At 40.0% G+C, this 27,643-nt stretch overlaps 1 protein-coding gene across 1 annotated transcript in view; it reads right to left on the bottom strand.

Moving 5' to 3' along the window:
* Positions 1–313: 313 nt before the first annotated feature.
* The window catches only part of ALKBH1 (alkB homolog 1, histone H2A dioxygenase), a gene marked incomplete at its 5' end in the record, with an annotated part of 30,044 nt that continues 2,714 nt past the window's right edge, over positions 314–27,643 (bottom strand). The window contains 4 exons of the mRNA XM_082838439.1: positions 314–1,748; positions 2,581–2,774; positions 11,256–11,346; positions 23,964–24,126. Of these exons, the coding sequence (XP_082694565.1) occupies positions 1,343–1,748; positions 2,581–2,774; positions 11,256–11,346; positions 23,964–24,126 (854 nt within the window). The 3' untranslated portion in view covers positions 314–1,342. The remainder of the gene's footprint in view (positions 1,749–2,580; positions 2,775–11,255; positions 11,347–23,963; positions 24,127–27,643) is intronic.

Below are 27,643 nucleotides of genomic sequence, written 5' to 3'. Positions count from 1 at the left end.
GGATTACAATATAAACTCAATATTCAACACTCGTAAGAAAAAAAAGGCAGGACAGAGGAGAAATGCAAATTTGGCAAGTCATGTCGCAAGCAACAGGTATCAAAGCAGCTTCTGGTCAGTCGTCCACACAAACAAGTAAGCCAGAATGTTTCTAAGAGTCCAGATAGTAATAAAATATTGGCAATATTATGTGTCTAGAAAGGAGCACTAAATTTCCATTATTGTTTGAAATAGCAATATCCATCTAGGAAGATGGTAATAAATATTTTCATTTTATGAGTGAGGAAACTGAGGCCCACTGAGACAAGGTAACTTAAAGGCTCAGGGTGTACCGAGGTGAACTGGTGGGGATACACAGATTAAACGCAGTGCTTCATGCATTTTCCATACTGTCTACAATACAAAAAACAGCAGTGACTGGAATATCAAGGAATATTCTCTCCTGTGAGACAGCCACAAAGAATACTTAGGGCAGAAACAGCTAGAAGGCTTCAATAGCATGAATACAGCAAGTGAAAATAGGAAAAAAACGAATCCCAGAATCACTTACCCTCAAACATAGATACAGATCTTTAATTTAAAACTGAGTAAGTTTATTCATGGGGAAAACAGTTACAGAATACCCTTAGGACTTTTTTAGTCCAACAATTAAAATTGCATTTAAAAGCCAACGGGAAGAGTTTATTTACAGACCTGAAAGACATCTGGAGAAACTACTGTCCCTCTTTCCTTGGGTTTATATATATTTACCCTTTAGGCAAGAGAGATAACTGTGATTGTCTTTTCTAGGAGATGCGATTTCCAGTTCCACTGTCTTAAGTGTATAGGATTTTTCTGTGAAGGCCAGAGAAGATCAAAGAATTTGGTGTTGACTGGAAGAATTAAGAAGGTAAGACTAATGGTTGGTTCATGGAACCACAAATCACTAGATGGGGTGGTGGAAGGGTAATTATGTTTCCCATCAATAAAACCTGAGGTATTTAAAGATTCCACAGACATGGAAACTCACGTCTACCTTGCTCAGAGATAACGGCGAGGCTGAGAAGGCTGTTGTGGGAGCTCATACCTCCTTGGACTTCGCACGTACGTTAGTGCCAAAACCTAACCGGGACTGGATCACGTCAAGCACTTCTCTGACCGAAGTGGTTAATCAGTTTTCTCTTCAGGATGGGTTCCAAGGCAACAGTGTGATCAATGATGAGTTTTTCCCTGTCTCTGCTTTTGGCCTGTCTTTGTGCTGAAGTCTGCGGCAATACAAAACAGCATGGTCATTTACTGTTAAGACCTGCCTGAGTAAAAGAGTGGGGCTCTCCAAGTCTCAGCAGTCAGGGTTTAACCTAGCTCATTTTACTTGGCTGTTCTCATCATCCAGATGGCAGGAACCCTCTGGGGTGATGTCTCTTTTATTCTCCTCCATGAGTTCCAAAGGGAAGTCCTGACCTATGGCCAGCACCTGCCGGACAGTCATGTTAACACGAGCAGTTTTCAAGTAGCTGGCGCACACCTGCCAGTCCTCCACAGAACAGGGCTCCACCACTGAGTCTCTGGGGAGGTCAGCTGGGAGAGGCGTCTCTAGGCAGCAAGGCAAGCTTTCCCCTTCCAGACTGGGAAGGACCCTCGGGACTGCATGGTTCAACAGGCGGCTGAAACCTGACATTACCATGATGTCACCACTGTGCAAAAACATGGGGGTGGGCGCTTCATCTCTTTTGAGGCCACCCAGGAGAAAGATGGCAGACTGTCCGAAGCTATAAAAAAAAAAGTAAAACAATACAAATAGTAAGTTTCTGTTACTAGCCACGACTGAGAAAGTTACTGCCCACTGCTTTTTTTTTTGGTTGCACTGTGCAGCTTGTGGGATCTTAGTTCCCTGACCAGGGATTGAACCTGGGTCCACAGCAGTGAAAGCATCAAGTCCTAACCACTGGACCACCAGGGAAGTCCCAATCCTCCTTTTTATACCATGCTAAGATCCTTCTTTTCTGGCTTGTGTCTATGAGCGACCAGCCCATGATCTGTTATTTAAACTTATTATAGCCCAGAGAACTGCTGCAAAATAAAATCTGAAGCAATTAAATAAGCAAATTAAAATTTATTTGGGTCCTTTAATATATATTTATAATTCCTGTTCACTTTAAAGATAAGGCAATTAATAAAAGATTCTGTTCCTGCACTTTCCTCATGAGATACAGGTGCAGTACTTTGCAGAAATATAAACTTACATTTAGGGAGAAAAGGAGAGTAAACTTTTCAGGCTTCTGTGCTTTGCTCTCCTCTATTCCAAAAAGGTTGCTCATTTTGCCTTATGGCCTCTACCACTTATCTATTCCACAGACACTGACAATACCTCTCATTATAAGACAGACTCCATGCATCTTAAACAGAAATATTCATTGTAATTTGGTCATTACTTGAAAAGGACTAGGCTAATTTTACTTATGATACATGGCTAAGATGCCCAGAAGTGAAAGATTATAGAGTCCAACCATTTAAAAAATCTAATGTTTTATTTAAGCTTAAAAGTGCTTTAGAAAAAGGAATGAACTGATAAGTAATTCAAAATCCCTAGACCCAACTTACCTGAACGAAAGCAGGGGTTTGGAGTGATCTAGTTCAGATTTGTCTACATGGATTCCTAGTGTGGAGTCTAATCGGTAGTAATTCAGGATACCTGCTTCAGCTCGGAAACCCTGAAATCCACAGGCAGCGGCTACTTGCTCTGAGAGGAAAGCCAGGTCAGAAGGGAAAGGTGTATAATGATCTGCTGAGTATTTCTTTGATAAAAGTAGGGAGAATAAGAAAAATAAACAATGATCTCAGGAAAATAGGAAAGTGTGGCATAAGATTAATTACCACTTTAAAATCATCTAATTTACATGTAATATATTGATTGATTGATTTACAATGTTGTGTCAGTTCCTGCTGTACAGCAAAGTGATTCAGTTATACCTATGTATACATTCTTTTTTTTTTTTTCGGTATGCAGGCCTCTCACTGTTGTGGCCTCTCCCGTTGCGGAGCACAGGCTCTGGACGCACAGACTCAGCGGCCATGGCTCACGTGCCCAGCCGCTCCGCAGCATGTGGGATCTTCCTGGACCGGGGCACGAACCCATGTCCCCTGCATTGGCAGGCGGACTCTCAACCACTGCGCCACCAGGGAAGCCCTACATTCTTTTTAATATTCTTTTCCACTATGGTTTATCACAGGATACGGAATATAGTTCCCTGTGCTATACAGTAGGACCTTGTTGTTTATCCATTCTCTATGTAATAGTCTGCATCTGCTGACCCTAAACTTCCAATCCCTTCCTCCCCCATGGCAACCACAAGTCTGTTCTCTATTACATGTAATATTAATATAGCATGATTTACCCATCCCTCAAATACTATAGCCAGTTTGATTTTGGACCCCTCAGCCTGCAACGTAGTTTCATGTGATTTCACTGGTCAACCTGATGGGATGACATGCTCAAAACATCTGAATTTAAACCGACTTACACTGTGGTCAAGGCACGACCTTAAAATGGAAGTAATTTTCAGCAATTTACCCCCTGAACTGCCTCTATTTTTTGTACCTAAGGATCATAAATATCCTTTTTCTCTTAAAAAACAAAAAAACAAAGGCCAGAATACTCTCTCTACAAAACATATACAATTTCGGAGAATGACAAGGCAGCAGCCTCCTATGCAGATGAGGCTGACGGCTAGTCTGGCTATGTAAGCCAGCAGCATCCTGATCTCTTCCTTGGGCTGATGCTCCTCTCTCATTCCTCCCGTTACTCAGTCAACCTCATATCTGATTAGAAAATCCACTTTTGTCTCACATCCCCACTAGTGTTGACTAGCTGGAGCAATGGTCATGACTCTGGAGAGATGTGAGCTTCTTTTTTTTTTTTTTGTCTTCAGTAAGTGATTATTACTGGGACAAAAGACAATTTGGTACACATCTGCTTCAAAGCACAGAGGATTCAATACAGCAGAAACAATCCATTAACAGGAATGCGAACAGTAACACCAACTAGAAACCTATCACACACACACTAATCTTTCATCCACATTTTAAAAAATGGGCTTCAGTATATTTTTGTTATTTCAGTATGTTAACAATATACTTATTTCCTGTTTCTTTCTCTTCCTCATTTTTCTTTTTTTATTAGTCATCAATTTTATACATATTAGTGTATACATGTCAATCCCAATCTCCCAATTCATCACACCCCCACCCCTGCCCCCCCCGCCGCTTTCCCCCCTTGGTGTCTATACGTTTGTTCTCTGCATCTGTGTCTCAATTTCTGCCCTGCAAACTGGTTCATCTGTACCATTTTTCTAGGTTCCACATATATGCGTCAATATACGACATTGGTTTTTCTCTTTCTGACTTACTTCACTCTGTATGACAATCTCTAGATCCATCCACGTCTCAACAAATGACCCAATTTCATTCCTTTTTATGGCTGACTAATATTCCACTGTATATATGTACCACATCTTCTTTATCTATTCGTCTGTCTATGGGCATTTAGGTTGATTCCATGACCTGGCTATTGTAAATAGTGCTGCAATGAACACTGGGGTGCATGTGTCTTTTTGAATTATGGTTTTCTCTGCGTATATGCCCAGTAGTGGGATTGCTGGATCATATGGTAATTCTATTCTTAGCTTTTTTTTTTTTTTTTTTTTTGCGGTACACAGGCCTCACTGCTGTGGCCTCTCCTGTTGCGGAGCACAGGCTCCAGACACGCAGGCTCAGAGGCCATGGCCCATGGGCCCAGCTGCTTTGCGGCATGTGGGATTTTCCAGGACCGGGGCACGACCCCACGTCCCCCCCATCGGCACGTGGACTCTCAACCACTGTGCCACCAGGGAAGCCCCTATGCTTAGCTTTTTAAGGAACCTCCATACTGTTCTGCATAGTGGCTGTATCAATTTACATTCCCACCAACAGTTCAAGAGGGTTTCCTTTTCTCCACACCCTCTCCAGCATTTGTCGTTTGTAGATTTTCTGATGATGCCCAGTCTAACTGGTGTGAGGTGATACCTCATTGTAGTTTTGATTTGCATTTCTCTAATAATTAGTGATGTTGAGTAGCTTTTCATGTGCTTCTTGGCCATCTGTCTTCTTTGGAGAATGTCTGTTTAGGTCTTCTGCCCATTTTTGGATTGGATTGTTTTTTTTTTTAATATTGAGCTGCATGAGCTGTTTACATATTTTGGAGATTAATCCTTTGTCTGCTGACTTGTTTACAAATATTTTCTCCCATTCTGAGGGTTGTCTTCTAGTCTTGTTTATGGTTTCCTTTGCTGTGCAAAAGCTTTGAAGTTTCATTAGGTCCCATTTGTTTATTTTTATTTCCATTACTCTAGGAGGTGGATCAAAAAAGATCTTGCTGTGATTTATGTCAAAGAGTGTTCTTCCTATGTTTTCCTCTAAGAGTTTTATAGTGTCTGGACTTACATTTAGGTCTCTAATCCATTTTGAATTTATTTTTGTGTATGGTGTTAGGGAGTGTTCTAATTTCATTCTTTTTACATGTAGCTGTCCAGTTTTCCCAGCACCACTTATTGAAGAGACTGTCTTTTCTCCATTGTACATCCTTTCCTCCTTTGTCATAGATTAGCTGACCATAGGTGCATGGGTTTATCTCTGGGCTTTCTATCTTGTTCCATTGATCTATATTTCTGTTTTTGTGCCAGTACCATATTGTCTTGATTACTGTAGCTTTATAGTATAGTCTGAAGTCAGGGAGTTTTATTCCTCCAGCTCTGCTTTTTTCCCTCAAGACTGCTTTAGCTATTCGGGGTCTTTTTTGTCTCCATACAAATTTTAAGATTTTTTGTTCTAGTTCTGTAAAAAATGCCATTGGTAATTTGATAGGGATTCCATTCAATCTGTAGATTGCTTTGGGTAGTAGAGTCATTTTCACAATGTTGATTCTTCCAATCCAAGAACATGGTATATCTCTCCATCTGTTGGTATCATCTTTAATTTCTTTCATCAGTGTCTTATAGTTTCCTACATACAGGTCTTTCGTCTCCCTAGGTAGGTTTATTCCGAGGTATTTTATTCTTTTTGTCGCAATGGTAAATGGGAGTGTTTCCTTAATTTCTCTTTCAGATTTTTCATCATTAGTGTATAGGAATGCAAGAGATTTCTGTGCATTAATTTTGTATCCTGCAACTTTACCGAATTTATTGATTAGCTGTAGTAGTTTTCTGGTGGCATCTTTAGGATTCTCCATGTATAGTATCATGTCATCTGCAAAGAGTGACAGTTTTACTTCTTCTTTTCCAATTTGGATTCCTTTTATTTCTTTTTCTTCTCTGATTGCTGTGGCTAGGACTTCCAAAACTATGTTGAATAATAGTGGCGAGAGTGGATATCCTTGTCTTCTTCCTGATCTTAGAGGAATTGCTTTCAGTTTTTCACCATTGAGAATGATGTTTACTGTGGGTTTGTCGTATATGTCCTTTATTATGTTGAAGTAGGTTCCCTCTATGCCCACTTTCTGGAGAGATTTTATCATAAATCAGTGTTGAATTTTGTCAAAAGCTTTTTTTGCTTCTACTGAGATGATCATATGGTTTTTTCCTTCAATTTGTTAATACAGTGTATCACATTGATTGATTTGTGTATGTTGAAGAATCCTTGCATCCCTGGGATAAATCCCACTTGATCATGGTGTACGATCCTTTCAACGTGTTGTTGGATTCCGTTTGCTAGTACTTTGTTGAGGAGTTTCACATCTATATTCATCTGTGATATTGGTCTGTAATTTTTCTTTTTTTGTAGTGTCTTTGTCTGGTTTTGGTATCAGGGTGATGGTGGCCCCATAGAATGAGTTTGGGAGTGTTCCTTCCTCTTCCATTTTTTGGAAGAGTTTGAGAAGGATGGGTGTTAGCTCTTCTCTAAGTGTTTGATAGAATTCACCTGTGAAGCCATCTGGTCCTGGACTTTTGTTTGTTGCAAGATTTTTAATCACAGTTTCAATTTCATTACTTGTAACTGCTTTTGCTGCATCCCACAGGTTTTGGATTGCCGTGTTTTCATTGTCATTTGTCTCTAGGTATTTTCTGATTTCCTCTTTGACTACTTCAGTGATCTCTTGGTTATTTAGTAACATATTGTTTAGCCTCCATGTGTTTGTGAGTTTTACATTTTTTCCCTGTAATTCATTTCTAATCTCATAGTGTTGTGGTCAGAAAAGATGCTTGATATGAGTTAATTTTTTAAAAATTTACTGAGGCTGGATTTGTGACCCAAGATGTAATCTATACTGGAGAATGTTCTGTGTGCACTTGAGAAGAAAGTGTAATCTGTTGTTTTTGGATGGAATGTCCTATAAATATCAATTAAATCTATCTGTTCTATTGTGTCATTTAAACCTTGTGTTTCCTTATTTATTTTCATTTTGGATGATCTGTCCATTGGTGTAAGTGAGGTGTTAAAGTCCCCCACCATTATTGTGTTACTGTCGATTTCCTCTTTTATAGCTGTTAGCAGTTGCCTTATGTATTGAGGTGCTCCTATGTTGGGCGCATATATATTCATAATTGTTATATCTTCTTCTTGGATTGATCTCTTGATCATTATGCAGTTTCCTTCCTTGTCTCTTGTAACATTCTTTATTTTAAAGTCTATTTTATCTGACATGAGTATTGCTACTCCAGTTTTCTTTTGATTTCCATTTGCATGGAATATCTTTTTCCATCCCCTCACTTTCAGTCTGTATGTGTCCCTAGGTCTTAAGTGGGTCTCTTGTAGACAGCATATAGATGGGTCTTGTTTTTGTATCCATTCAGCGAGCCTGTGTCTTTTGGTTGGAGCATTTAATCCCTTCACATTTAAGGTAGTTATTGACATGTATGTTCCTATGACCATTTTCTTAATTGTTCTGGGTTTGTTTTCGTAAGTCCTTTTCTTCTCTTGTGTTTCCCACTTAGAGAAGTTCCTTTAGCATTTGTTGTAGAGCTGGTCTGGTGGTGCTGAATTCTCTTAGCTTTCACTTGTCTGTAAAGCTTTTGATTTCTCCATCGATCTGAATGAGATCCTTGCCGGGTAGAGTAATCTTGGTTGTAGGTTATTCCCTGTCATCACTTTAATTATATCATGCCATTCCCCTCTGGCTTGTAGAGTTTCTGCTGAGAAATCAGCTGTTAACCTTATGGGAGTTCCCTTGTATGTTATTTGCCATTTTTCCCTTGCTGCTTTCAATAATTTTTCTTCATCTTTAATGTTTGCCAATTTGATTACTATGTGTCTCGGTGTGTTTTTCCTTGGGTTTATCCTGTATGGGACTCTCTACGCTTCCTGGACTTGGTGGCTATTTCCTTTCCCACTTTAGGGAAGTTTTCGACTATAATTTCTTCAAATATTTTCTCTGGTCCTTTCTCTCTCTCTTCTCCTTCTGGGACCCCTATAATGCGAATGTTGGTGCGTTAAATGTTGTCCCAGAGGTCTCTTAGGCTGTCTTCATTTCTTTTCATTCTTTTTTCTTTATTCTGTTCTGCAGCAGTGAATTCCACCATTCTGTCTTCCAGTTCACTTATCTGTTCTTCTGCCTCAGTTATTCTGCTGTTGATTCCTTCTAGTGTAGTTTGCATTTCAGTTATTGTATTGTTCATCTGTTTGTTTGCTCTTCAATTCTTCTAGGTCTTTGTTAAACATTTCTTGCATCTTCTCGATCTTTGCCTCCATTCTTTTTCCGAGGTCCTGGATCATCTTCACTACCATTCTGAATTCTTTTTGTGGAAGGTTGCCTATCTCCACTTCATTTAGTTGTTTTTCTGGGGTTTTATCTTTTTCTTTCATCTGGTACATAGCCCTCTGTCTTTTCATCTTGTCTATCTTTCTGTAAATGTGGTTTTTTTTCCCACAGGCTACAGGATTGTAGTTCTTCTTGCTTCTGCTGTCTGCCCTCTGGTGGATGAGGCTATCTAAGAGGCTTGTGCAAGTTTCCTGATGGGAGGGACTGGTGGTGGGTAGAGCTGGCTGTTGCTCTGGTGGGCAGAGCTCAGTGAAACTTTAATCGGCTTGACTGCTGATGGGTGGAGCTGGGTCGCCCCTCCCACCCCGCCCCGCGTTGGTTTTCTGGCCTGAGGCAACCCAACACTGGAGACTACCTGGGCTGTTTGTTGGGGCTAATGGCGGACTCTGGGAGGGCTCACACCAAGGAGTACTTCCCAGAACTTCTGCTGGCAGTGTCCTTGTCCCCATGGTGAGCCACAGCCAACCCCCGCCTCTGCAGGAGACCCTTCAACAGTAGCAGGTACGTCTGGTTCAGTTTCCCCTGGGGTCACTGCTCCTTCCCCTGGGTCCCAATGTGTACACTACTTTGTGTATGCCCTGCAAGAGTGCAGTCTCTATTTCCCACAGTCCTGTCAAAGTCATGCAATCAAATCCCACTAGCCTTCAAAGTCTGATTCTCTAGGAATTTCTCCTCCCGTTGCCGGACCCCCAGGTTGGGAAGCCTGACGTGGGGCTCAGAACCTTCACTCCAGTGGGTGGACTTCTGTGGTATAAGTGTTCTCCAGTCTGTGAGTCACCCACCCAGCAGTTATGGGATTTGATTTTACTGTGAGTGCACCCCTCCTACCATATCATTGTGGCTTCTCCTTTGCCTTTGGATGTGGGGTATCTTTTTTTGGTGAGTTCCAGTGTCTTCCTGTCGATGATTGTCCAGCAGCTAGCTGTGATTCTGGTGTTCTCACAAGAGGGAGTGAGAGCACGTCCTTCTACACCAGCATCTTGGTTCAGGGCTGAGAAGTGAGCTTTAACTTCTCATTAAGAAAGACGTTTCTGAAAAGTCTTTGATGGATGGCCAAGCCTTTTCAGTTGGAATGTGTTTTACTTTTTTCTTCTTTTCCTGAACTGCATATGAGAGCTCCTATTTAATTTCTGAAAACTAAGGGTGTAGTTAGAGAACTTTAAGGTTTTCTCTAACATTTTGTTTTAGTCCTTCAGAAGACCAGCCACTTAGAGCTCCTATTCTATCACTAGATTGCCTCTGCTATAATATAAGAATTACCTTTTTGGGCTTTCATCCCTATCCAAACTGTCTATGTACTACTCTTCTTTCTTAATTCTCTTTCTCTTTTTCTGATTACCCTTTCAGTACTTTTGATAATTTTCACTCCATGTTTTTCTTAGTAAATGAGGCTAACTTATTCCTTGGAGAATAACAATATCTACAGTAAAATTCATATCATAAAAAACAATAAGCTAACATTTATGGTGTTAATACATTTAACTGCTTAGAATAGCCAGGTACTGTTGTTAATACTACAAAGGCGTTAATCATTTAATCCTCACAACCACCTTATGAGGGAGGCACTATCCATATTGAAGGCAAGATTCAAATCCAAGGTGTCTAACCCAAAGAAAACCACGTGGCCATTTCCCCAAATACAGATGTCTAGTTTTCCATTAAATCTATATCACTGAAAATAAGAATTTTATCATGAATAGTTCTGAGCAACATTTACCATTATTTTGAGTAGTTAACATATTTATTAATGAGCTGGGTTGACTGAAACTATGGAGCTCTTAAGAAGTAACTGATTAGTAGGAAGATGGTCTATACCAATTTGCTTTATTCAGTTTACTCTCAGAATTAGTCCTTCCACTTGGTGGCAAACATATCATTGCGAAAAGAGGCACTGAGATGCCAGCGATAAAGGAGGCGTTTTCTGAATCGTAGGGGTCACAAAAGAAGAAATTGTACCTCAAGAAAACATGGAACTTTGTTAACTGTAGGACATTCTTTCCCATCTCTCTCCTGCTCAGACCTTATACAGCAGTCAAAGGCGTCTAGCTCTTGAAAGTTCTTTTGTGAGTTGATGGAAGAGAATACCAGAAGTACATGGAGCTTCTTTTACTCCAGGCACATATTATGTAGAAAATAAATGATCAACAAACACTAAATAATAATGGAAATAAAGACTGTAATTGAGAACTGCTCTTGAATACAGTAAAGAAAAATCTGTATCCCTGAAGCCTCCCCAGAAGAAGCACCAATGACTTCTGATAAAATAATATAACCTGAGAACATATGAAAAAGTAATTTTCTCTTGATAAATTATTCATTCCTCTCGAGATACCATATCAAGAGGATTTTAAGAGGGAATAAATGAAAGAAATCCTTCCACATATGTATAATCTGATACTTTAAGCTTGGCCAGGAAGAAGTCAAACTATGTGGGCCCAAAAAGAATAAAAATGGAAAAACAATGGAATTAGCAAGAAAATTTTAATACCTTATTGTCCCAGTTATAATGGTAGCCTAGGGTCACCCAGCGCAGTTTCTCTAGTAAACTTCGGGGTCTCCGTTTATTCACTTCTTTATACCTGCAAAGATTGGAGACAAAAATGATTTATTCACTTCAAATGGCAGCAATAGCCTGTTGTATGGATCCTGGAGTCTAAATTTGGTATTCTATATAAGCTGTTAGCCAAGACCTCCACAGGGGAAATTAGAACAGAAATGAATTGACCAAGAATACAATACTACTGGGGCTTCCCTGGTGGTGCAGTGGTTGAGAATCTGCCTGCCAATGCAGGGGACACGGGTTCGAGCCCTGGTCTGGGAGGATCCCACATGCTGCGGAGCAACTGGGCCCACGAGCCACAACTACTGAGCCTGCGCGTCTGGAGCCTGTGCTCCGCAACAAGAGAGGCCGCGACAGTGAGAGGCCCGCGCACTGCGATGAAGAGTGGCCTCCATTTGCCACAACTAGAGAAAGTTCTCTCACAGAAACGAAGACCCAACACAGCCAAAAATAAATAAATTTATAAAAAAAGAATACAATACTACTAAAACACATGTTAGCATTTCTAATTTCTAATCGTTGGTTCTAAATCCTCTGCTGAATGGGATCAATTTTAAATGTCGAGTTTCCAGCATCTCAATAATAATTAAACAAAATGACAACAGAAATGCCTTTACCAGTCCATGGGAAATGGGACAAAGAGCCCTACAGATAACCGAAAATTTGGCTAACAGAACATGTTCAATTTGGTTTGCTAAAAGCAGGATGTGATTAATTACAGCTATCAACTATGTCTAGAATAATGGCGGCTTCCCAGAATTGCAATTTGGGGAAAAAACATTTGGCAAAATACAGTATACAATCAAAAATTACTGGTTTAACATGACTTCTTTAACCCCATATAACAACTTAGATAACTGAGGCCCAGCTAACAATTAAGGGCCACTGTAATTGATTTGGTTTCTGACATTCCCTTATTCAAACCACAGGAGGTTTCTGTAAAATGGAGGTATCATTTCTGTAATTATATCTTGTTTAATCAAATCTATGGGATTAACTACTCTTTTTCTTTTTTTTTTTTTGGCCGCGCTGCATGGCTTGCGGGATCTTAGTTCCCCGACCAGGGATTGAACCCAGGTCATTTGTCAGTGAAAGCACGGAGTCCTAACCACTGGACCATCAGGGAATTCCCTAACTACTCTCCTTCTAAAGAGGAAGATTGTTTGATTTACCTCTAAGTATCTAAAAATACAAGAATGCTAGGTCTAATCATTTTATTTAGTTTGTTTTTTCTATGTAATTTACATCATTAATGAATCAAAAAAATTTTTTGGGGGGTCTAGGAACCACTGCTCTTTAAAAAAGAAAAGATTAGGCTGCTTTAAGGAGTTTATATTTTGACAGGAGAGGACAGGTAAGTGTAAGAAATGAGGGGAAAATTTAAGGCAGTATAAAATTTGGCACTAAACTGAATAGCACAAGACTTGGAGGGCCACTAGAATTAAGAAAAAGCAGAGCTCAAAGTCAACTGTCTAATCAGTTAAGGCTTCATGGCAGAGTTGGGGAGTTGAGTATGGCATTGAAGAATGGTCAGCATTTAAACAAGGAGTGATGCAATAGGCAATATAGGCACAAAGCATGAACAGAAGCCAAGGATTTATTACAGGCTCACACTGTAAGTGGCACTCATCTTGAGGTCTGACAAAGTTTACAGAATAGATGCTATCTGTCCTCAAAGAGTTTACATTCTAAGGAGATTGCCACACAGACATACATCAAGACCAGTAACTCAATAAAAAGAATGGATCAAACACTGATATATTTAGGACAGCTGTGAAGAAAGAAGCATAGCAGGTCCGACTGCTATCCTTTGAAAGCACTGCATATTAGGTTGGCCCTTGGAAAGAATCTGGAACTTGGATTCTGGGGAGGTTCACACCATTGCCAGAACTCACTGTGCCTACATTGTCTGTATAAACAATACAGTTCATGCTGAACACCTGCCTCCCTTCTGGGAGTCTGAATTTTTGTCAGGCAGAGACTGCCTATGTGCCATCCCCTAGTAAAAATCTGGGCACTGAGCTTCTTTAAATCATACTGATGCTGCTGGTCCAGGAACCACACTTTTCTAGCCAAAATTAAAAAACAAAACACCTTCTATCTTTTTCTAGCTCAATAAGAGATCATTTTATTCTTGACAAAGAACCCAAAATCAGATTGATCTGTACAAATAAAGATAACAAGGCAGCTCTGAAAACCTGACGGCATTTTAGACATTTGATATGGCACCAATAAGCTGCTTTTCATCAAAAGATTGGGTCTAATGTTCTTTAAGAACAGGGTATACATTATTATAATTAACACAGGTTTATGGTATTAATAAAATTATCAAAATTATAGTAACAACCAAACACGAACATATAGCCTATAACATATCCTTTAAAATTTAGTTTCTTTTTTAGGAAACCAAAAAGAACATGTCTTTTCTACCTTAACTGTATCACTATAAAAAAGGCTTTGGGTTTTGCCTATATTATAGAGGGGGATAGGTCCAGGATGCAAAAGAAGTCAGAGAAGAGCCATGCTTTCACAAGCAATAAGTCCAGTCCCCATAACAAAAAGGAAAAAAAAAAGCTTAAAGACGCTTAGTGAAAGAACAGTTGTGATCACCGAGTATGCCATTTTGAGGTGAAAATGTGTGTGTGTGTGTGTGTGTGTGTGTGTGTGTGTGTATGTATGTACTGTGTTAGACCCAGGTAGGTATGAGATTCTATCCCTTATTTCATATCCTCTTCTGAGAACTTGACTTCCATTCTTGCCTTTGTATAGAATTTCTGGAAGGAAAAGTAGCAACAATTGTTGTAACATTTGCCTTCAAGATGTGAGAGAAGGACTGGCCAGTGCTAGACATTTCTTGTCTTAGTACCATTTAGGGACCTTTCTGGTCCCCACGGGCCTCGTGGGTAACAAAGATTCCAAAAAATTCACTTGAACATTGTGAATAGTATAAGGTCCAAACCAAGTTTCACATGCTCCCAGATCTTTTTCAAACAGAAAATACTGAAGGATTAATGAAAGGATGGGTGGGCTGTTCTTTTTTTGTACCTGATTTGTCCAAAAAAGAAGCCAAGAAGGCTCAGTGCCAGTGGAGCCACTTATCCACCCAAAGGAAGGCAGGGAATATGCTGGCACCTAACCTAACTTTAAATCTTCACCCAATTATCCAAAAGAATGTTTTCAAGCAGGTGTGACCCTAATTATTGGTTCTCACTGCAAACAGAAACATGCTGCCCCTCCAGGCACTAACTGGAGGATGATGGATGGGTGGGCTGGCACCTTCTCCCCGGTGAATGTGCCCACCCAGCACTTTGCTCACTTTCTGTCAGGGGTAAAATCTTAATGTAAGTGTTGGCATTTCTTTCAGCAATCATCCTATAGCACTGCTTTCAACTGAACCCTAACTGGGTGGAAACGAACTCCTGTCCTGCTTGTCCACTCTCTATGCAGTGGGTAAGCACTGGTATTTTCTTTTCTTTCTTGCCTCAAGGGACAGTAGTGAACCATTGTGAAAGCAAAACTACTCACTCAGGGCAGAAGTCTGAAGGTTGTTTATGACAGAAAACCTTCAAAATCCTATTGCAGGTATTGCTTTTTCGATCATTTTTAAAGATTTAGGGATTGAGTCTTTCACAACTCTGAATATTTCCCTCCACGACTACAGCTTTCTGTCCTTCATCCTTTCCTAGTCTCTCATTTCCTTTACAGCTAAAATTCCATCTCCTGTCCCTAGAACTCCATTTTTTCAGTATTTGAGTGCTTCCAGTTTTGTTTCCCTTCTCAACCTGAATCTGTCAGTCAGCGCAAATAGACATCCAACTCTACCTTAACACTCTTTTGCTATCTTGCAAATGTTAGTCTCATCTAATCTTCTACCTTCTGCTGTAAACTTTCACCATTTATCCAAAGTCCTCAGTCCTGCTCTTGCTCCCTTCCAGGACAAGGAGAATACAGAGGCCTGATCAAGTGATCCAGTTACTGATTTCAACTTTCCTCCCCTACACCTCTAAACTTTTTGAAATCCTTACTCTGTCCTTCCTTCCTGGTTTCAGCAGTGGTCTTACTTCTTTTCATTAAGGCCAATTCTCCATCTATACTATCTCCCATTTCCCTTATGTGGCCTCTGAGGCCCTTCTCCATTATCATCCTTCTTCTCATATTTTCAACTCTTCCTGTGTACTTGTTTCTTCCTCTTGATCTGCAAAAATGTTCAACATTTCCACATACTTGAGAAAACATCATTTCAACTTGACCTCTTACTCGGATACCCTATATGTCCTGCCTCCCTCTGCTCCACATTGCTTCTTCTCTTCACAATTAAATGTTCCTAAAAGGACTCAATATTTGCTGCCCCCACCCCTCCTCTGAGATCTGACTTTTGCTTACACCACTCTACCAAAACTAGTTTAGTTTCAATTATACCATTTAATTGTCAAATCCCAGGCCTACAGACATGGTTGGTCCTTCTCTTATTTTGGAAACACTTCCCTGCCTTGGCTTCTAATAGTATCTTTTTTCCCACCCAGAGCTGATGCTTCCTAGGGCCAATCACCGCCTTTTCTCTGTATGTTTTCCATAAACAAACAAAAAAACACATTATTCCCACTGTTTGCTTCACTATGGCCTTCATGTGTAACTCCCACATCTATATCTATCTGTTTCTCTCCCTCTCTCTCATTATGCTCCTAAGCTCAGTTCCATATTTCCAAAGGCATACTAGACATCTCCATGTGGATACTCCACAGGCATTTCAAAAACAATAAGCCCCAAACTACACTAAGGATCACCTCTGCTCATTCTCCTCTTCCTCCAAACCCTATTTCCATTAAATCTTAGTATATAATGTTCCACTGAGGAACATGGAGGGGCAGGTATGTTTTTGAGATAATGATTTTGTTTTCTTTGGATACAGACTGAGAAGTGGAATTGCTGGATCATATGGTAGTTCTATTTTTAATTTTCTGAGAAACTTCTATACTGTTTTGCTAAGTAAATAATTACAGCATTATTTACAACAGCCAAGACATGGAAACAACCTAAGGGTCCAACAACAGATGAATGGATAAAGAAGATGTGATACACACACAGAGTATTATTCAGCCATAAAAAAGGGAAATCCTGCCATTTGTGACAACTTGGATGAAACCTGATGGCATTATGCTAAATGGAATAAATCAGAGAAAGACAAACGATCATACTTTTATGTGGACTCTAAAAAATCTAGAATAGAACAGACTCGTGGTTGCCAGAGGCGGGGGTGGTGTGTGTGTGTGTGTGTGTGTGTGTGTGTGTGTGTGTGTGTGTGTGTGTGTGTGTGTGTGTGTGTGTGTGTGTGAGTGAGAGAGAGAAATGGGTAAAGGTGGTCAAAAGATAAAAACTTGTCATTGTAAGAGAAGTAAGTTTTGGGGATGTAAAGTACAGCATGGTGACTATAGTTAACACTGTATTATATACTAGAAAGTTGCTAAGAGAGTAGATCTTAAAAGTTCTTATCACCAAGAAAAATAATTTGTAACGATGTGAGGTGACTAACGTGAACGAAGTTTATCGTGATAACCATCTGGAATATATACACGTATGAAATCATCATGCTGTACACCCTGGACTAACACACTGTTATGTGTCAATTACCTCAATAAACTTGGGGGAACCCCCACAACTGAAGTGTAAACCTGCCTGTCACTTAGAAATCTGTGCATAATCCTTAACTACTTCTCTGTCACTTTTCATAATCTCTTGGTTCCCAAGCCCTATACAAAATGTCTTTTCCAGGCCTTTTTCATCTTTTGTGTGGGTTATTAAGCTAAATTCTTTCTTTTTTTGGCCGCACCACACAGCATGCAGGATCTTAGCTCTCCGACCAGGGACTGAACCCGCGCCCCCTGCAGTGGAAGTGCAGAGTCTTAACCACTGGACCGCCAGGGAAGTTCCTTAAGCTAAATTCTTTTTTTTTTTTTTGTGGTACGCGGGCCTCTCACTGTTGTGGCCCCTCCCGTCCGGACGCGCAGGCTCAGCGGCCACGGCTCACAGGCCCAGCTGCTCTGCGGCATGTGGGATCTTCCCGGACCGGGGCACGAACCCGTGTCCCCTGCATCCGCAGGCGGACCCTCAACCACTGCGCCACCAGGGAAGCCCAAGCTAAGTTCTTAATTTTACTTTTTGCAATGACTAAATTTTCAATCCATTTTCCTCACTGCCACAAGAATTATCTCTCTAAAGTGAAAAATCTATTACTAATCTTGATGAATTCCTCCTGTTTATAAGGACAAAGTCCACATTTTCCTATTGTGAAATGAAATTTATGTTTTATGGCAAGATGAGATAAATTCATTCATTCATTCATTCATTTGCTGCGCCGCACTTTTTGTGAGATCTTAGTTCCTTGACCAGGGGCTGAACCCAGGCCCTTGGCAGTGACAGTGTGGAGTCTTAACCATTGGACCGCCAGGGAACTCCCAAGACAAGAAAAATTTAAACATAAAAAAATCTTCTCTGCCCTTTGGCTCCCTCTCTTCCCCTTACTGTGCATTGTGTATCTGCATTATGCATCGAGCAAACCTCCCCCCGTCGGCAGAAATACCTGCTCACGTAAAGAGCAACATTCTCTTAGCAACAAGACAACTCCTTAAAAGATAATGTTCCTTCTTGATCTTGTAAGGGGATGCTGAGATCTGGATTGTGTAAATTGTCAATAATCCATCACTTAATATACAACTCTCTGTGTCAAAAAACTTATATAACTGTGCCTTGACTTCTAATGGCTGAACAGTGCTTGGAGCTTTCTGACATGCCGTTCCCAAATAATAATCCTCAATTTGGCTCGAATAAAATGTTTCCATTTCTTTCTTAGATCGATTAATTAATTTTTTGTCTACAGTATATGGCATGCAAACCCCCTTATAATCCGGCACAAACCTTTCTACTTTCATCTTCAAACATTTCCTACAAGGTAACCTACCCTCCCCTTCTTTCATGGCTGTGTTTTTGACCACACAATTTTCTACTGAAATGCTCTCTCCTCTCCTACTCTACTCTCTGCATAGCAGATTTTTCTAACTTGCTTTTCCACACAGTTTAAACACTTAAGGGAAATCTTTATCCTCGACTCAGTCTCTCCCTCTATCTACTGTGCCCATACAGCACCTTGCAACTTCCTCTATTGAAGAATACAGGTTTAGTGCTGTAAATACCTTATGAAAGCACCTGAATTCCTCCTTTAATAGTCCCTTCCTCAAAGACATGTAATGAGTTTTATATCCATGCTAGCACCAAATATTTCCTAAAGCACAAATGTACATTATTTAATAAATTAATGAAAATAAGATGGAAAGGTATTGTACTATACAGTTTTTAATTGATGATTCTCAAGTTCAGCATTATGCTTTTATTGGACTTATAGAGAAGATATCAATTTACTTAAAATTAGTATTTACTGAACACCTTCTAATATATACTAAGAATTGTGGTTGGTGCCAAGGCTACAAGAATTTCAAGGTCTGGGGGCAGGGATGGGGCAGGGCAGGTAGTAGGAAGGAGAAGGGGGCAGATGACAGGATTCACTACAATAAATGCTATAACAGCATCATAAAGTCTTAAAGAAATAGAAAGGGGAAGGAATTAATTCTGCTTCCACATTGAGAATATCAATGGAAAAAAGCACACATACAAAAATGGATACAAAGCACTTCATAAGCTAACTTATGGAATAAATAAAGCTAAGTTGCTTTATTTAAATGTATATTTTCCCTTGCCTTATTCTTTTTTTCTTTTTCCCCGGTATGCGGGCCTCTCACTGTTGTGGCCTCTCCCGGATGCACAGGCTCAGCGGCCATGGCTCATGGGCCCAGCCGCTCCGCGGCATGTGGGATCTTCCCGGACCGGGGCACGAACCCGTGTCCCCTGCATCGGCAGGCGGACTCTCAACCACTGTGCCATCAGGGAAGCCCTGCCTTATTCTTTAAAAAGTTATTTTTGAATAGATAATACATTCACAAAATTCAAAAGGCATAAAAAAGTATCCATTAACTAAGTAATTCTACAAATATTTATTTAGTAACTACCATGCACTGAAGAATAAAAACACAGGGCAAAGGGATAAAGAGGACGGGAAACAGGGGCTATTTTTAATTGAATAAAGGAATCATCTCATAAAATGACACCAGAACAAACAGCTTGTACAAAGAATCTGAGTATGCCTGATGTGTTTAAGGAACAGAATGGAAGCCAGTACTGCTGGAGAATAAATGAAAAGGAATAGGAGATGAGGTGGGAGAGCCAGATCATCTAGGCCTCATGGCCTTGATAAAGCCGTCTGATTTTATTCTAAGTGTGACGGGGCTGTAAACAAAGAATCTGACTGGCCTTTGTCCTTGGTTCTTTACAGCAAGGTTTTAAACCCTTGGAATTTCTGGGAGGGACAGGAGTATCTGTTATTCACTGTGGACCCTAAGACCACACCTGAGTTTATGCTTAAAAGATGACTCAGGATGTGGGTTTGTTAAGCTAGAAAGACCAATGTCAACTTAGAGGGTTTAGGCTTGAAGTGATATTAGCATGACCTACTCGATAGGTGGAGGGCTAGAGACTGAGTTCAAGCATGCGGCCAATGAGTCAATCAGTCATGTTCAAGTAGTGAAATCCCAATAAAGCTGTGAACACTAGGCCTTGGGAGAGCTTCCTGGGAGGGCTACATGCCCTGATTCCATGGGAAGAGGACATGGAAGCTCTGTATTCAGGACCCTCCAAGACATCACCCTACAGATCTCTTCATTGGATGGCCCTGATTTGTATCCTTTATAGTGAAATTATAATCATAAGTATAATGCTTTCTTGAGTTTTATGAGCTGTTCTAGTGAGTTAATGAACCTGAGGAGGTCATGGGAATTCCCCCGAATTTGTAACCAGTTGTTAAGAAGTGTTGTACAGCCTGGGGCCCTCCCAAACTTGTAGGTGGTGTCTGAAGTGAGGGTAATTTGGTTAAGGACCACGCCCTTAACTTGTGATGTCTGTGCTGACTCTGGATGGTTTGCATTAGAATTGAACTGCAGTATTGCACATTAGAAACTATAAAAGAAATGACACAATTTCTATACTCTGTAGAAAACAGACTGAAGAGGCACAAGAGCAGACACAGGGAGACTGGTTAGGAGGCTACTGCAGTAAATGATGGTGGCTTAGACTACAGTGGTTGTGGAGATGCTGAGGAATGATTTTGTTTATTACAACTGTAGACCCTACTATATTTGCTGGAGGGTTGGAGTTAGGATTTTTTAATGGCTGTATAGTGGCTGCATTCTACTGCTGGGGTCTGTCATGCTTGATTTATCTGATCTCCTGCTGACAGACACTTGTTTCTCATTTTCCCCCCATTACAAACAATGCTGCAATAAAGATGCTTACACCTAACTATAGTACGCTTGTGCGAGCATCTCTAGCTACACTATTCACTGACAATAAACTTTGAACAAAACAGAGAATTGAGGTGCCCTAATATTGTGAACAAACTATTTTTGCTAATATGTTCCAAATATTCCTTCATTTCCTACTTAAAAGTTTCTTCCTCCCTGACCACAGAAACCTAGAAAGTTAAAATCGAAAGGATTCTTAGAGGTCCTCTAGTTCAGTGGTTCTCAATGTGAATGTTATGGTAGATAATCAGAATCTCTAGGGAAATCTTTTTGAACCACAGACCTTCTCCCTTTCTGATATGCTCTGGGACAGTGGGAGAACTGGCATGTACTGTCTAGGTGACTCTGACCGTGATTCAGTCACCTTGAATGGCTTATCCAGCCCAATCCCTTTGTTTCCCACATGAGGAAACTGAAACACACATTCTATACAGTGACAGAAGGAGAACTAGTCCCTCATCGATTTTCAGTGCTGCCAGCAATGTCTGAGCATATCAATTTCTTCCAATCCTTGACAACAGAAGGTATGACCATAGCATTTTTCATTTTTTGCTAATTTATTAGACCAAAAAAAAAGGTATCTCACCATTGTTTACAGGCTGATTTATTAAAGAGATTCATCTGAGCTATTATACAAAATGACAACTGGGATTTCTACAGAGTCATTTGTCAGAAACAAAAAAATCAATTACTTGAAAACACAGGCTGGCTTAGTAACAAACTCTAACCTCTCTGACTAATTTCACTCAGCCATGATCTTCCTTTACTTTGCTCTCAATTCTACAGAAGACATACTTGAGAACAGGATTTTCCTTACTGCTCTTGTCTATAACATAACCTACAGACCAAGAAGGTTTTAAAGGAAAACCAATGCATTTAATTTTCATTTTCCTTTCAACTTAAGAAAATCGTCTATTTCCCTGCTAGAATTAATATGACATAGTTTCTGAAAACTATACCATTAGAGCCACTTAAGTTCAAACAGACCACACAAAGCTGGTATAATGGTTTTAACAGGATGTTCTAAGGATTTCTCACATATTATCTTGTTTAATCCTCACACTATTAAATGAGGAAAAGACGACTCTGAGGTACAGAAAGGTTAAGAAACTGCTTAAGTTAACCAAGCTAGTAAGTGGCAGAGCTGGGATTTGAACCCAGGCAATCTGACGCTAGAACTAGTACTTTAGGTCACTGAACTCTTTACAATCTGGCCCTAACCTACCTTTCCGGTGTCATCTCTTGCCAATTCTATTCATGACTTCCAGGAAGCATCTCCCATCATCTATCTTTAATCTAGCCACTTAAGTGACCATACTCATAATCTTATGAACTCTATCCTTGTACCTGCCAAATTGTATTTAATTATGTTTACATGTCTCTGTCCTCGACTAACCTACAAACTGCTTGAAGACAGGAAGTGTGTCTTTTTGGTCTTGAATCTCTAACACACAAGCACAGTTATCTGACACAGCAGAAACTCAACAGGTATTTGTTGAATGAACACATGAATGTACATATTCTGTGCTCCTATCTCACAGAACAAGTTACTCTGTCTTTGCTCAGGCTGCTTTCTCTATCGACAACACCTTCTTGCTTTTCTGACTGGCAAATTCCTAATCATTTTTTTTTTTTGCAGTACGCAGCCCTCTCACTGTTGTGGCCTCTCCCATTGCGGAGCACAGGCTCCGGACGCGCAGGCTCAGTGGCCATGGCGCACGGGCCCAGCTGGTCCACGGCATGTGGGATCTTCCCGGACCGGGGCATGAACCCACGTTCCCTGCATTGGCAGGCGGACTCTCAACCACTGCGCCACCAGGGAAGCCCTCCTAATCATTTTTGAAAACTCATTTCAAATGGACAGAGAAAAAAAGAGGATAATGGGCCCAATTAAAAAATCATTTTTCCTTGACACCTCCTTCTTTCCTAGAAGAATTATTTCTTCCTCTGGCCCCCACTGCATTTTCCTAAACACCTATCGTAGCAGTTTCTGAGCTCTATTATTTTATTCCTTTTGATACTGAGTTCCTGCTGTAGACTATGCACTCCTGAGTGCAGGGACAGTGTCCTGTTTATCTTTTTATCTCCAATGCTTAGCATCACACCTGGTACATAACTGACCCTCAAAAAATATTTGTAGGGGCTTCCCTGGTGGCACGGTGGTTAAGAATCTGCCTGCCAGTGCAAGGGACACAGGTTCGAGCCCTGGTCCGAGAAGATCCCACATGCCATAGAGCAACTAAGCCCGTGCGCCACAACTACTGAGCCTGTGCTCTAGACCCTGCGAGCCACAACTACTGAGCCCATGTGCCACAACTACTGAAGCCTGTGTGCCTGGAGCCCGTGCTCCACAACAAGAGAAGCCACTGTAATGACAAGCCCGCACGCCGCAACGAAGAGAAGCCCCTGCTCGCGACAACTGGAGAAAGCCCGTGCACAGCAATGAAGACCCAATGAAGACAAAAAATAACTAAATAAATACAAACGATAGTAAAATAAATAAAAATAAATAAATTAAAAAAATATATCTGTAGAATGAATGAAATGCTGAAACAACATTAAGGTACAAGGACTAGTTTCCACGAACAACAGCTGACCTACCGTAAAACAGGGAGTAACACTGACTTCATCTAGGAGAGTAGTGCTTTCAGTGTTACTTTCTTCAGGATACCGTAAGTCTTCAAAAAAGACTTTTGAAGTCTTTTCTACTTTAGGTAGAAAAAAGGGCTGAAGCCGAATGAAAATGGATAATCTGGGCTTCCCTCGTGGTGCAGTGGTTGAGAGTTCGCCTGCTGATGCAGGGGACATGGGTTCGTGCCCCGGTCGGGGAAGATCCCACATGCCGCGGAGCGGCTGGGCCTGTGAGCCACGGCCGCTGAGCCTGCGTGTCCGGAGCCTGTGCTCTGCAACGGGAGAGGCCACAGCAGTGAGAGGCCCGCATACCGCAAAAAAAAAAAAAAAAAAAGAAAATGGATCATCTGATGATTGAGGATAAACTCATTATCTAAGATATGATAAGCAAATCTTTAAAGTGGACCTCAATTTAATATAACTGTCAAAGTGTCTGTCCAAATGTTCCTGGGGGAAAGAATATAACTGTGCTGTATTTGAATGGAAATGAGGAAAAATAAATGTTAGTAACTTTCACTGAACTATTATAGAGTAGTTCATTTAAAGATCTGTGATGACGTGAGCTGAACACGAATGCTTTACTGTGACTGGTAAGACTTACCTTAGACACTCTTTGCTCTGTTCCCACAAATCTTGGGTCTCTTCTGTAGTCATATGTTTGTCCAGGTTACATACATTAGGTTTCTGAGAATATAACTTAAGGCACTGCTTCACCCAGTGCCACTGGTAACCTGGGAGGAAGGGGTTTGGGATAAAAATAAATCCTATACAAAAGATGGATGAGAAAAAAAGAAGAGGAGGAAATCCTCCATCAGTTAATCAGATCATGTATTTTTGGTGACATCCTTATACCCATTACATTATTATTTATTCCGTGTCTCCTTTTGCTAATGCTTCCAGTGGCTTCCACACATAAGCATATATTCTCATTCCTATTCTCTAATTTAAGAGGAAGAGGAGTTCCTTCAAGTTAATAAAAGCTGTTTTGATGATGAATGTTAGACATCTACCACTATGCAATTATCTCTAGTTTTTTGGGTTATCCTCAAGAGAAACAAATACTACACAATTATCAATTGTGTTATTCCAAAGCAAACTTCAGAACTGAAACTGACAAGTCACCTCTCAAATTTCACCAGGTATCATTTAGAGAGGTGGAAACTGCTTCCTGTAGTTACTACTTTTGTGATATCTCAGTGTTGCCTTTTTTGTTTTCTAATATCTGGCTAATGATTTTTTTAATATAAAATCATCTGTTAAAATAATTGGTGTGATTTCTGCTTCCTTTGAACTTTGATCACTATAACAGGGAAGAAAGGTGGTATAGACATCTGCTCAGTATGCAAATACCTAACCATCTCTCCTCTGTAAAAGACGAATAACAATACTTAACTGGAATCCTATGCATGGTTAAGGATTCATTCATCAAACATTCAACAAACATACACTATATGTACTTTCTTAAGAATTAGAGATAAGGAGATGAAAAACTTTGTCCTAAGTGCCTGGAGATAGAACAGTAGAGACGGTTATACAGATAATGCCTTTAGAAGTCTGGCTGTGAAAGGAAACAAAGGCTGAGGAGTAGTCACAGAAGAACAAGGGGGGAGTTTATCGTTTTTAGGGTTTGGAAAGACCTAAGCATGCTTACATGAGCAAAGAGCCAGCAGAAAGGAACTGGTTGAAAACAGAAGAGAAGAAAGAACCACAGCAAGGTCTTGAAAGCTGGAAGGGGTAAAAGAAGGTTGGATTAAAGGGTGAAGGGAGTGGTTTTGAACAGAAGCAATCCCTTTTCCTCTAAAATTGGAGGAAGGAATGGACGTTCACTTATAAGTGTGGAGGCCACTTCTGCATGTCATGTATTAGTCAAATTCTCCAAGTAATTTAGGAGTAACAGGACTGCCAATATTTTTAAAGAAAAAAAATATGAAAAAAATTTCCAATAACCTACTGTCTGCTATCACCACTATTTCACAAAATAAGAATATTGTAATACCCACAAAGATATCACATCAAAGGAAGAATACTTCTGATCTAATTCGTTTGAACAGTGACAGGAAACTGAATACTTTTATTTTATAGGCAGTCCATTCCAGACAACTGTTGTCTTCCTTTTATGGAGTTAAAATTTGCCTCTTTTTAATTTTTCATGCATTGGTCTCAGGTCCTGACACATACAGCAACCCCAAATCAGTTGTCAATTCTTCTTGATAAATGCCTCTAACTCTGTAGCTAACATTTACTGAGCATTTACTATGTGCAAGGCACTGACCTAAGTACTTTACATGTACACTCACATTTAATCCTAACCTTATGAAGTGGGTACTACCTTTAGATACATTTTACATATGCAGAAACTGAGGCCAAGAGAGATTAAGAAACTTGCCCAAGATCATACAGTAGGAAGTGACAGAACCAGGACATGAAGCCATGTAGTCTGGTGTCAGACCTTAATCACTAGTATGCATTGCTTCCCACCCCTTTTTGTGTACAACAAATTTTCAAATGTTTGATGCTGTCATGTTCCCACTCAGGTCTATTCTTCCCCAGGCTCAGCTTCTGGTCTTCAGACCCATCATCTTCCTGCTCACTCTTGTAAGGACAGCTTGTGGTATACTCAGATTCCTTCAGAATAAGCAGGATCCGGAAGTAAACATAATCCTTCTGATCAAGTCAGAGTAAGAGGAGACTCCTTTCCCATGTTCTGGACATTGTACTTCAATTAAATGCAGCTTACAATGGCAGGAAACATAACACAATGAGGTACCAACTCAAATGATGTGGCTTAAGTGTGAAGTCCTAGGAAACCTCAAATAGCAAGTACAAGCATACCTCAGAGATACTGCGACTTTGGTTCTAGACCACGGCAATAAAGCAAATATTGCAAGTCACATGAATTTTTTGTTTCCCAGTGCATATAAAACTTATACTTATGCTCTACTGTACTCTATTAACTGTGCAATAGCATTATGTCTAAAAAAACAATGAACACACTTTAATTAAAAAATTTAATTAATTTATTTTAAGTATATAAAATAATGCTGAAAAATGCTAACCATCATCTGAGCCTTTAATGAGTTGTAACTTTTTTTGCTGGTGGAGGGTTTGAAATATTACGAGAATTATCAAAATGTGACAGACACACAAAGTGAGCAAATGCTGTTGGAAAAATGGCACTGACAGACTTGCTTAATGCAGCGTTGCCAAAAACCTTCAGTTTGTAAAAAAGAAAAACAAACAAACAAAAAACAGTATCTGTGAAGCACAATAAAATGAGGTATACTCCAATCTGGACAACAGAAAACCGAAGTGGGATTGATAACTTTGTAGTCTGAACAATCTGTTAAGGGAAGAAGGCACAACAACAGAAACATGGCCGTGAAAACAGGAGCAAGGCCTGAAAGGTAAAGAGCAGCATTCAAGAACAAAAGGTGCACAAAACACTACTGGTGATGTATGCTCCTCATTTACTCAAACTCATGAAGAGCAATGCTTTCATATATAAAAGCCACCATTCAACTGTTTTCTTTGTGACTTCAGACACAAAACTGGTCTTTAGTTCTTTAATATAGAACTAAAGTGCACAAGGCCTTTTATAAAAGTTTTAAAGCTGTTACCCTTTCCAATGTTACCAACATATACTTCAGTGCTGATAATGTACCAATAACTGTAACACAGACCTGGCCCTTGGTACAACAAAAATTAATTTTTTTTAAAGGAATTTTTCTTGCTTTTAACCCATATTTGAAATCACAAGTGCAATGTTAACTTTATGTCTTCTAGAAACAGGATGCAAATATAAAATCGTTCGGCCAAATAAGGCATTTACAAATTTTCTAAATCATTCATGATAATTAATCTATCAACACAATGGTCCCATAAGCCTAGAAAAAAGGTTAATAACATTACCCACTCTTCATCATTAATTTCTCTACCTGTAAAATGAACTACCTGATATCACTAAAATTCAAAATTCTAGATTATTTAGTCTTTTAGGACTTTTGATCTCATTAACTTTAATTCTCTTTTCAAAAATTCAGCCTTGATGATAGCAACAATTTTTAAGTTGTTATGCCATTTGTGAATGTAGGGATTATGTGACTTGAATGAACATTATGAGTTACTCTATCAATTCAAAGTGCTTCTTTTGCCAGAGTAGATGTTCATAGCTGCAGCAAGGAGTCCAGAGTCAGTGCCCTAATTTTTGATTCGTACCTGGTTTGTCACTTTCTGCACTATAAGGCAGGCATTACTGACTCCTGTTCTATCCTTTGGGAATGC

Source organism: Leucopleurus acutus, assembly GCF_964270905.1.
Source record: "Leucopleurus acutus genome assembly, chromosome: 1".
NCBI classification, from domain to species: Eukaryota; Metazoa; Chordata; class Mammalia; order Artiodactyla; family Delphinidae; genus Leucopleurus; species Leucopleurus acutus.
This window is presented reverse-complemented; position numbering and strand designations above follow the sequence as displayed.